This window comes from Diuraphis noxia, unplaced genomic scaffold, assembly GCF_037042655.1.
Source record: "Diuraphis noxia isolate RWA-SAM2 unplaced genomic scaffold, SU_Dnox_SAM2 contig0001, whole genome shotgun sequence".
NCBI lineage: Eukaryota > Metazoa > Arthropoda > Insecta > Hemiptera > Aphididae > Diuraphis > Diuraphis noxia.
Genome location: NW_028301711.1, coordinates 30,016,299 through 30,029,332, shown reverse-complemented (window position 1 = coordinate 30,029,332; position 13,034 = coordinate 30,016,299). Strand labels below are relative to the sequence as shown.

The 13,034-nt window shown below is 27.4% G+C and overlaps 2 protein-coding genes across 2 annotated transcripts; both read right to left on the bottom strand.

Moving 5' to 3' along the window:
• Positions 1–2,107: 2,107 nt before the first annotated feature.
• On the bottom strand, positions 2,108–2,587 carry LOC149060535 (uncharacterized). The gene has a single exon (XM_089229480.1). It carries the CDS (start codon positions 2,585–2,587, stop codon positions 2,108–2,110), a length of 480 nt encoding a protein of 159 aa, XP_089085606.1.
• Positions 2,588–2,589: 2 nt separating this feature from the next.
• On the bottom strand, positions 2,590–3,402 carry LOC107163891 (uncharacterized). The gene has a single exon (XM_015511506.1). The coding sequence runs from the start codon at positions 3,400–3,402 to the stop codon at positions 2,590–2,592; it is 813 nt and encodes a 270-aa protein (XP_015366992.1).
• Positions 3,403–13,034: the final 9,632 nt, after the last annotated feature.

The following is a 13,034-nucleotide window of genomic DNA, read 5'->3' as shown; positions in this document are numbered from 1 at the left end:
TAATGATTAACTACATCGATTACGTTTGCATTTATAATTGTATTAATATTTTTAGATTCTTAGTGGAGTAATGATTGTACTGATTTTATACAAATGATACACATTGTACAATGATGTACCTACATATTATGAGGTTTTTTTTTAGGTAGGAAGTGTCAAGACTAGGGCTAGGACTAGGGCAGTTCGATTGTCATAAAATATAACCAATTGTCAAAAGTATTAAATAATCGAAATTTTCGATTAATCGAAGATTTTCATCAAAGAGTGCTCGATTGTTGAAATAGTCTAGGACCTATTGATTAATCGATTAATTTGATCGATTAATCTATTAAAACAATCGATTAATAGATTAACGGTTTAACTGGTTTAAGTATAGTATAGGCAGTATAGCTCAATTATATTTCCTGCCAGGTGCCCAGAAGGTTTAAGGTTGTTGTTTTACTCACTTCAGAAAAATTCAATAATTTATGGTTAGATTAATATTTAATACACTTTTGAAATACTAAGAACTAAGAAGTATAAAGGGTATTCTGTTTGATGATTAGAATGATAATGGTCGATAGATAACATTTTGAGTATTTTGACACTGTGTGTGCTGTACAAGGGCAGTGCAAACGGGTCACTTGACCAGGCCCTAAGGGCCTCCGTGTATTTAATAACAACCACATATAGGCAGGGACAGGCCGCAGGCTCACAGGAATTTAAATTGGGAGCTAAGAATATGACATAACTAAGGATCTGTACTCTGTAGTGAGATAAATTTTAAGATCTAAAGTGGTGCCAAAAACTGAACTGGAATCTTGTATTCTTGTGCAGATAGGTTAACAATTTTGATGAAAGAGCTCTAATTTGTAGTTATTAGTGTTATTACTAATGCTATTATTATAGAAAATGTATTTAAAATTTTAAAGATTAAAACTAAATAGTAAAACTCACAGCGCTTGTATTAAACGCGGCAGCGCAACGATCGTTTCGTTATTATAATCAATAACCATGGCAGTATACTAATATGTTAAAAATGTACGATGTATATCGATTAATCGATAATGCGATTAATCGGTGTTGAATACTTTTAAAAATAATAATCGATTAATCAATTAATCGATGCTACAATCGATTAATCGAAACAATCGAACAGCCCTAGTCAAGACTCATGAAGTCATGACTGTTATAAAGGAGAAAAAATACACCAATTTTCAACTGCAATAACTTTTTTTATTAGGATAGCGAATCAAAAGAATTGGCACTCTACAATTCCATAACTTAATAATGGTGAAAAATAAAAAATAAAAATCGGAAAAAGGAATTATACGCAAAACCGATTTTTGAAAAAATCAATTTTCTTACTTTGTTGTAATTCAGAACTAAAATATAATCATAGACTAAAGACACTTGAATTTTAAATAAATTTATTTTTGTATTAGTATTTTCGTTTCGTGGTATAATTTTCACAATATGTTTGGATTTTTTTTCTATAAATATTGATATAACATTTTTTTTGTTCTCTGTAAAGCTTGTAAATTAAATACATCGTTACGCATAAGAATTTTCTTCTGAAACAAAAAAAAAAAAAAATAAATAAAAAATATATCAACGTATTTTTATAGTTATTTTAAGTTTAAATTTGGATAAGACTAGATATTTAAACAAAGAATAACAATTTTAGTTATTTTGTAATAATTTCGAAATATTACTAAAGAGGACTCTAAAATTTTACGTTTATTATTGTGTTTTATATTAAACACATTACACAATGAAATTTTTAAAACAAAAATTATAAAATAGAATAACTCATTACTTATTTATTAAAATAACTTATTAAATTAAAACCTAAGTATCTGTAAACGCATAAGGTGACCAAAATGTTGATGAACAACCTTGTCGTTTTATAAATAATAATAAGTGGACTGTATGCTTTTTAATTATTAAAAGAAATAACAATAAGGTATAATAAAATGATCTGCCTGGATGGCAATACAAAAAATAATAATTGGTACAATAAATAATAGAATTTGCCCAAGTTGGCTAACAAAACAATATAAAAATTCAATAATAAATTTGGCCTAAGTCGACTGACAATAAATATAAATTCAATAATAAATTTGGCCTATGTCGGCAGACAATAAATATAAAATAAAATAGCTCTTCGAGCAGTTTCACTTGGAGCTGACGAAGCTACCTCCACCAAGCAACGAGTAGCTAAATAAGGAGCTGATTTTGTACCGTACGTGATTGTGCGAAGGTTATATTCCCTTAACAGTTCAGAATGATTTGGACGATGCCAAATTCGTTGTAATTGACAGTCCTTTGGAGTTACTAGTATTTGACGATACATTTTTTCAACGTCTGCAGTTAATGCTATCTTATGTACTTTAAATTTTAATAATATTGAAAACAAGGAAGATTGCTCTATAGGTCCTTTTAACATGACATCATTAAGGGATAGCCCGGAACTTGCTGGAGCTGATCCATCAAAAACAACTCTTAATTTTGTAGTGATGCTGTCTTCCTTGGTGACAGCATGGTGAGGCAAATAACATGTTTGACTATTCGAATCAACATTAGTTACCAGTTCTATGTGGTTCATGTCTATGTACTCTGACATAACTTATGGTAGGCTCCGCATAGTTCCCTGTCTTTACATAACCGTTTTTCCAAATTGAAGAATCGTTGTTGCGCCATGTGTTTAGATTTACCAAGCGAACTAATTTTAGTATTTAACGGAAGGCTAACAACTAATCGTCCTGAATCATCTCTGTGTGTCTTCTTAAAATGCTGTTCAGCTCCATCTTCTTCATCTTTACGAACACTTGAATTACTGATAAATAGTGAAAGCGCTGAATTTATGGTTGAATCGTTAGCACAAACGCAAGCAGAAGGTCTATACTGTAGTATAACTTCTCTATTTAATACCCTTCCAGTAAGAACCCACCCAAGTGTGGTTTTGTGAAACACTAAATTATTTGTAATGTCAACTTTTTCTCCACTGAAAAGTGTATAAAACATTTCTGCACCAAGTAATATATCTATCATGCCTGGTGTATCATAGCTTGGATCTGCCAATTGTTCATTAACAATATCTGGAATCTTCGACTGATCTAAACGTATTAATTGAGATGGCATATCATTTGCGATTGAAGGAAGTAGATGAAGGTCTAATGAAACGTTGTAATTTTCAAACCGAGAGTACATAACAACAGGTTGCAATCTCTGTGCATCTGACTTCATTGAGTTGATACCAACTATTGGTATAAAACATTTTGTTTTAGACAATCCAAGAAATTGGGCACAGGCATCAGTTATAAAACTAACTTGTGATCCTGAGTCCAATAGTGCTCTACAGGGATGAAGATATCCAGCTGCATCATTAATGTACACAACGGCTGTGGCTAACTTGACCATGTCACCTGGCGCATGCTTTGACTGTGCTATACTCTTACTGACGCATAGAGCATAGAGCCAATTTAATTAAATTTTTACATAATAATGGGACTAATTACAAAACGTTGCTAGATCTCTGATACAAATAATATAAACTAATTAAGTAATAAATCTAATACATATTAGTAAATAATAGTGATGCACCGCCTACCTAGGTATGGTTATGGGTTGAGCAATGCCGTGATCCGTAGTTATAATAATTATTATACAATTTAAGAAAAAACTTGGCGTGATCCGTACATGTGCTTCAACAGCGCTAACCACACAACGACTATACACACTCCGAGATCAAAAACCCAAATACTAATGTCGATTGAATGCTGTGCCCTCAACAACCAGGCACCAACAGTAAATACGATATATCCTAAATTTTAAGTGCGTTTGAATTTTAAATTTTTATGAAATAGCGTAACGATAACGATTTATCCTCAAATGATTTTACACATTTGTTATTATTCAAAAAGTATAAGTCGTAGATACGTGAAAATTTTATCAGTTATTTAGATTGGCATTTTCTTTACATGATTTAATTTTCAAAATATTTTGACTTTTTTTGAGATATTTATAGACGACTGAAATTTTCAATTTGTCTGAACATTTTTTTTTGAAGTGTCAATAAAATTTTTTTGGCCTCATCAAAATACTTGAAAATTTAATAAAAAGTTCCTCATAAGTTATTATTATAGTGATTAAAAAATTATAAGAATACATAGGCACAATTTTTTTTATTAGTATTTGAAGTTCAAATATTGACTTAATACGTAAAAATTACGGCATTTTCAAATTATCTTAGATAGAAATTCATAAAAGTTTTCTTTTTAATTCTAAGATTTGAGAATTTAATACAAGGCTCATAATATATTTTTACAGTAGCTGTTGAAAAATACAAGAAATGTATAATCACATTTTTTTTTACAAGCATTTAAATTTTAATTTTGACAACACACGTAAAAATCACGAAAATTCGCAAATTATTATAAGCTAGAAATTCATAAAAAAATTTGTTTTTAAATCTTAGATTTGAAAATTTAATACAAGATTCCTTACAAATTTTTCAATCTTTATCACAAAAAAATTGTCCACCGGAAATTCAAATTAAATTTTTATTAGCATTTGAATTTCAAATATTCACAAAAATTTGTCAAAACCATGAATATTTGCAAATTATTTTGTAGTTCAAAATTCATAATATTGTTTGTATTTATATCTAAGGTTATAAAATTTAACACCAATTTTTCCACAAGTTTTGCTTCAAATAGCTATAGAGAAAATTTGATGCATCATTATAGGAAAAATGTTTTGAGCGTTTGATTTTTAATTTTTATGAAATCGCGTAATGATAACGATTTATCCTCAAACCAGGTATTCGTATATATAAGGTATTATGAATTATGATAACTACATTAATTGATTAACCATGCCTTATGCAAAATGCGTCCCAATTGAAAAATAATATATTTATTTCAAAATAGAATATATGACAATATTAAAATATAATATATCCTAGACTGACAAATCATCTCCGTTCAGAATCGTTTTTCGTATACAATGATACCTATCATTGCATTCAAATTTAATCCCATCCATTACAGTAACCTACTGTACAGCAGAGCGACATCCACGACTTACCCACTTTTTTTAGTTATTAAAATGTTTATTCTAAGAATATATTTATCCTATGTAGTATTTAACATTTATTATACTTGGATTATACACAGTGTTTATTTCAGGGAAGTATTTAAGGGGGGGAGTATTCTTTTCCCTGAAAAATGTATGACAATACTTCGTAAAATACCTATAATATATGTGATGCAATATGTGAAATGAGTTATCGGTCGATTATGAGTACCTAATATATTGTACTGTTTAAATTAAAACAAATACCTAAAATAACTTATTGAGTATTGCCTTTTCGCCAATTAATGTGTACCAATAATAATCACTATGTATCTTGTTACATTGTATAATACGTACCTAATCGATTTTAGGTTGATACTTCATCGAAATATCGCATGAAGGAATCTTAGATAATTTTTAAAATGTGCTGTCGTCTGTTAGTGTAGGTAGTGGTTTACAACGTTATGATTTTTACGTTTAACTGTTTGATACATTACTAATGGTTTGGTCAAGTATTTGTGATTTTTGTTTCATAAAAAAATAACATCTAACCATAACTATAAACACAAATATTATTCTATATAAGATTTAGTTTCGAAAAAATAAAACAATTTCGGCCAATATACGAGAATAAGAAGACGTTGATGATGAGCATCATGACCCGGTGGTTTTACCTCTACCTACAAAATTAATCTAAGTTTAAAGTAGATATTCATGAATTAGCGGAAACTTATTGTTGTCAAAAAGATTGGTAAAAATTGTTCAAATGAATATATATTTCAATACTGAAAAATGTGGGGCTCTTTATTAATATGTGAACAATTTCTTAGTAATGTTCAAAGAGCTTTACAGAAATCGAAAAATATTTTTGTATGTACTCCATTAAACATTTTTCAAAAACCTACTGGTAAAATTGTTAAATTCTTAAAATCTTAAAACACGCTTGTTCATATAATAACTCTAAGGCTGTAGCTTAGAACATTCTTACACGGAAAAAATGAACCTATATGGTTCAACAAAGTAACTCAGAAAAAATACAACATAAAATTAATCTTTCTACTTTTGTGCATAGTGTTTATTTTTCACCAAAAGAAGAAATTCCTTATAATACTACTAAATACGAACTGTTTTTAAATAAAGTAGCGGTAAAAATAATATCAAATTTTACTTAGGTAGACGGAAAAACAAAACGGAAGTCGATTCCATTAGTGAAAACTTGGCTATATTGAAATATTACATTATATTGGCACTATTCTTGAAACTCAAAACCTAAATTAATTTAAAAAATAAATACTTTTCATTAATGGACGACGAGTCGACAAATATAAAAATATTTGTGAAATGACAATAATTATGCATTTTGTAACAGATTATGGTAAAATTAGAGAATGATTTTTATGCATCGTAGAATAATTGTTTGGTACAGATGCGCAATAAATCTCAAGGATTCAAAAATATGGTCTTCTAGTGCATTTAAAAATTCCAAAAATTAGAATTTGAAAATACCTATGCATAATTTAAGCATACAAATAAGGTGAGCATGCTTATTAAAACAGCCCGCATGTGTATAGTACCTATCTTCATCTATATCCGTGCTGTGGACATACCTAAAAATGTATGTTTTATATTGATAACATATAGAGCCGTGGATGAATTCAAATGACACCTCGATTTTAAATATTTTTAAATTTTTAATAATACATTCATTTTGGCTTCACGTGTGATAACAGATTATCAATATTTTATTTAATCAATAATCATATTATAATTATTATTTATTTTAATGTATTGCATTATGACGAACATACATTTATTACTTTTTACTTTTAATGTGTGAAATATCTACCTATGTCAAAAATAAATTTTCAAAAATCACATTGCTTGTATAGAGACACCCAATTTATTTTATCACTACACATTGTTTAAATTGTAAATGAATATATTTTATTTTTATAAATCTAATTTTCAAGAAAACATATTTTAGATTCTGAGCGGAGCGATGAATGTATTGATTTTACCATGATGTGTGTTTTTTTTTTGTGTCTGTCATCGCGTTTTGGGGCAGTAAAAGTGCTTCGATTTTTGACTTCAGTACCTAGTTCGATCAGAAAGTGAATCTATCTCTGATGTAATTTTAAAACAAATGACCATAGATACATGACATTTTCATCGAATGTTTATATATGTAAGTATATTCTATCCACCATGCATTTTCAAAAATTTTCGACTTAAGTTAACCTATTCATAGGCATTTGAAATTTTCGATCATTATTAGTTTTTTTTTAAAATTAATATTGATAAAAATTTATTTGTTTGGCAGAAAAGCTTGAAAATTTAATACAAGGCTCTTAACATATTTTTACAATAGCAGTTGAAAAATAAAAGAAATTCATAGTCACAATTCTTTTTTATGAGCATTCAAAATTTTAATTTTGACAAAATACGTAAAAATCACGAAAATTCACAAATTATTTTAAGCTAGAAAATCATAAAAAATTTTCCTTTTATATCTAAGATTTGAAAATTTAATACAAGATTCCTTACAAGTTTTTCAATCTTTATCACAAATAAAAAGTCTACCGGAAATTCAAATTAAATTTTTATGAGCATTTGAAATTTAAATTTTTACAACATTGAATTTTCACTTTTAGCGATATCCTTATTTTGGTGAAACTCTAAAACAAATGACCGCAGATACTTGAAATTTTCACTGAATGTTTATATAGGCATTTTCTATATTTGATAAAATTTTCAAAATATTTAGATTTGTTTTGAGCTGTTTACTGACATTTTAATTTTTCAACTTTTCTAGTTTTTTTTTCTATAAATATCGTTAAAAATGTATTTGTTCGGTAGAAAAGCTTGACAATTTAATACAAGGCTTTTAACACATTTTAACAATAGCAATTGAAAAACAAAATAAATTCATGGTCACAATTTTTTTTTTTACAAGGATTCAAAGTTTGAATTTTGACAACATACGTAAAAATCACGAAAATTCATAAATTATTTTATGCTAGAAATTCATAAAAAATGTTCCTTTTATATCTAAGATTTGAAAATTTAATACATGGCTCCTATCATATTTTTACAATAGAAATTGAAAAATAAAAGAAATGCGTAGTCACAATTTTTTTTTTACAAGTATTCAAAGTTTGAATTTTGTCAACATATGTAAAAATCACGAAAATCACGAAAATTCGCAAATTATTTCAAACTAGAAATTCATAACAATTTTTCTTTTAAATCTAAGATTTGAAAATTTTTCATAATATATAATATATCCTAGACAGATAAACCGTCTTCGCTCAGAATCGTTTTTCGTGTACAATGATATAATATCAATGGATTCAAATTTAATTCCATCCATTACAGTAACCCACTTGTAACCTACTGTACAGCAGAGCGGCATCCACCTTACCCGCCTTTTTTTATGTTTATCTACAGATAATTCCAATTTTCTTTCGATCAATGGCTTTGGATTTTAATTATAGAAGGAACGAATAATACTAGGTTAAAAATTGCTACTAATAGTTTTAGAATGTTTGATTTGTTTTTAAAAATCTAAAAATGTCTTAATGTTTAAAAAGAATTATAAGTGGTATGTAATATGTATACCTATGTATAGTGATTAGCGAGTGAGACAACTGAGACACATACAACGACTAGAACTGTTTTTGAGTTATTGCCAAAAAACATGCCAACATCGAACATTCATAACTATTATTTATATTGCAACTTATTTAGGAAAATTATACATTTTTTTCGTAATATTTGAAGAAGAATTTCACGACAAAAGTCGATTTGCTAGGTATAATGGCTAAACTCAATATTGGTACCTACTCATATCGTGTATAATGGGTATATCTATATATTTAAAAAGTTTTATAATTCAAGTATCAAAATTTTTTAAATAATGTTTATTATAAACAAAATAATAAAAATACAAACAATATTTAAAACTATATCATTTTTAATTTTTGGTCTAACCCTAATCTAACATTATTAGGTGCTTACAGACGAAAATTGAAAATATGAAAGGTTAAAACTTAAATCTATGAGTATATAATTTATATTATATATATATACATTATTATATATATATATTATATATATAAAACACACCTAATTAAACACAATGTTTAATTCAAATCTGCCTTATGAGAACAAATCTTACTAATGTTAAAGAAAACGTCACTACAATTATATTATAGGTAAGTCTAATATTAGAAAATAAGTGGTTTGGTTAAATATTTTGTTATGTTGCTGTTATTATAATTAGGCACTCTGTAGCACGCATGTACTTTCTTCAACGACTCAAATGGTGCTTGTCTATTGGAAAAATAATTTCGTTTTGTCATACCAGTTGGAACGGTGACCTGTTAGAAAAACCGTAACTAGGTTAATTATTTATTTTATTTAACGACGTATGGTGATATTTTTTACACGATGCATTTCGAACGTTTTAAGTGTACCTACCGCGGTCGTATACCTATTGACTATTACATATAGACAATGTAAACTAAAGATGTACCTATATCATAGAGTATAGACTGTATATTATAAGTATATAGACGTATAGTGAATTAGTGTAGGTATATCATAAAACTTTTCAAGAATAACAGGAAACACCTGCAGATAAAACACGATGGCCACCATCCTGTAATTATCAATTTAGATACAGATATATATCCCTATTCCCTATACACAATCTAGCTTAAAAATATCAATCTTAGTGGAAAATCGAAAAAAAACGTAAGTCTGTAATATGTTGTTACCTACATTGTTAACGTTAAAGGCATAGGTATCTACATAATAGGTATAAAGAAAAACAAATTAAATCCAAAAACGCATGATTTTACGATCCAATATTTATGATAAATTTAATTAATTAATTAAAAAAAAAAAAAAAAATAGTTAATACCCAAAAAGTAAATTATCTCGGAATAGCCCTCGGGCCGGTTATAGTTTTGTAATCAACTTGCAGTCGGTTGAAAATCACCAACTAGGTAGAAAATTAACAAGTGCCTATTATTATTATTATTATTATTATTTAATGTATTTATATACCTGTCTGGCTACCGAACTATAATATTTTATCGCATCAGCGAAATGTTTTAATTTTGATAAAATGTATAATACCTACCGAGTGTAATATAATACTCGTGCTGTTTTCTATTACTATTTACCAGATATTTAAAATTAATTCAGGTTAATATTTTTAAGCCATAATTTTTCCAATTATAATTCGTTATACATGCATAATATGCATATTATGGCATACCATCTAACATTAGTTTATAATATTAGAATAATATTATGCCTTCTTAATATATTATAATATATACGATTTAAATTTTTTCAATATAAAAATTCTAACATTTGGTGATAGTTATATAAGTATTGAACCAGGGGCTTATTTATGGAGGTGGCTGAGGGGGCTTCAGCCCCCCCCCCCCCCCGAAATCCAGGAATTGTTTATGAAGTTTGCTTATTATGTCCTATCAGATGTAAATTTTCTAACTCATATAGGATGAATTGGGAATTTCAGTTGGAGAAAATATCACAGCTCCCCCCCCCCCCCCCCCTAAAAAAAATATCTAAATACGCCACTGTATTGAACTAAACTCAACGAAATCAAAAATACCATGTTTTAGACTTACAAAAAGTCAAAAAACCTTAATAACATACTCGTATTACGTTCTGATAATCACTGGGTATGTTTATGTTTGTATTCATATAAAATTAAGTGGTTACATTATCTCTTTACAATTTATAGGTGGCGAACATCTATACTCATATAGGTAGGTACTTATCTATACTAAATACTTGTTAGTTTTAACTATGAATAGATTATATTACCTATCTAGTTTTAATGGCCTTAAAAGCTCTTGGCTCATTTCTATACTAAATCGTCACTATCAAATTTCAATTCCATTCTTATTTTATTGAATTGACTAGTTTATTCTGTATTTCAGTTATTGAAGGGGACAAGGGGTAACATATAGACTGCAGTCATAAATACACCATTATTTTAAATTTATTGTTATTTACATTAAGCTACATATATACAGAGTGTAAAAGACCTGACAAAAAAAAAAAAAAAAAAATTATGCCAATTAATCGTATGGCAAATTTTTTTAATACTATATGATAAATAAATAATTTAAGAAATATACTCGTTGTCAGCAAATTCTCAAAATCAGATTTTTTAAAAAGTTATTGGGTTCCAAATTAATTTAACCAAAAAATATTGAATTTTAAAAAAATTCTAAAAAATAAACTACTTGACTTAGATAAATGTTTTTACCATCAAAATTGTTCTTATAATCAGATTCACAAATAGAATATTTTGAATTTATCCAACATTTTAGATTCTGAACGAAGTGATGAATGTATTGATTTTACAATGATATGTGTTTTTTTTTTGTGTGTCTGTGTACAGCATAACTAGTTGAAATAATACTTCAATTTCAAACTTTTGGGGTGGTTTCCGATGTAAAAGTGAATATCCTTGGTGCATTATAGAGGTCAAAAGTTAACATTTTTCAAACAGTTTTCAAAAAAATCGAGAAAAACAACAAAAAAAATGACAGAAAAACGGGAATATTTACGCAAAATCAGTTTTCGACCAAATCGACTTTTTTGTATGGTTGTAATTCAAAAACTAATCACTATAAATACTTGAAATTTTCACCAAATGTTTATGTCAGTGATATCTATATACAGTTTAATTTTCAAAAAATTATGACTTTTTTTGAGTTATTTATAGACCACTGAAATTTTCGATTTTTTGAGAATTTTTTTTTGAAGTGTCGGTAAAAAAATTTTGAATGACCAAAAAAACTTGAAAATGTAATACAAAGTTCCTTATGAGTTGTTCTTATTATAGCTAAAAAAAATTAAAAATCATGAGTCACAATTATTTTTTGTAAGCGTTTAAAGTTCAAATTTTTACGAAATCTGTCGAAAATGCGAAAATTTGCAAATTATTTTGAAGTTGAAAAATCATAAAAATTTTTGTGTTTATAACTAAAGATTAAAAATACAACACTAAGTTTTCCTTCAAGTAGCTATAGAGAATACCCGAAGCATCATTATAGGAAAAATTTTAAGTGCGTTTGAATTTTAAATTTTTACGAAATAGCGTAACGATAACGATTTATCCTCAAATGATTTTAAACATTTGTTATTATTCAAAAAGTATAAGTCGTAAGTGTCGATAAAAATTTTTTGGCCCTATCAAAATACTTGAAAATTGAATACAAAGTTCCTCATAAGTTATTATTATAGTGATTAAAAAATCATAAGAATACATAGGCACAATTTTTTTTAATTAGTATGTGAAGTTCAAATATGAACAAAAATTCGTCAAAACCATGAATATTTTTTTTTGTGTCTGTCATCACGGTTTGGGGCAGTAAAAGTGATTCGATTTTTGACTTAGTACCTCGGCCGATCAGAAGGTGAATCTAGTTGGTACTTTTTTTTTTTTTTGGGGGGGGGGGGTAAAAACTAAAAAATTCTCAATATTTTTCTAAATAATCGGGATAAACAAACTAAAAATTAAGGGAAAAACAGGAAATTTTACGTACAGTCAGTTCTCGACTAAATCGATTTTGATTTTCGATGTAACATTAAAACAAATGACCATTGATACATGAACTTACAAAAATTTTATTATATTATTATTATTTTATTATTTTATTATTATTATTAATTTTACCTATTTCTTCATAGGTATATGCAATTTTCGATCATTATTAGTTTTTTTTAAATTAATATCGATAAAAATTTATTTTTTGGTAGAAAATCTTGAAAATTTAATACAAGGCTCTTAACATATTGCTATAATAGCAGTTGAAAAATAAAATAAATTCATAGTCACAATTTTTTTTTTATAAGCATTAAAGTTTTGAATTTTGACAAAATACGTAAAAATCACAAAAATTCGCAAATTGTTTTAAGCTAGAAAT

Coding starts and splice junctions, on each gene's coding strand:
- LOC149060535 (XM_089229480.1), bottom strand. CDS start 2,587: ATGAACCACATAGAACTGGTAACTAATGTTGATTCGAATAGTCAAACA.
- LOC107163891 (XM_015511506.1), bottom strand. CDS start 3,402: ATGGTCAAGTTAGCCACAGCCGTTGTGTACATTAATGATGCAGCTGGA.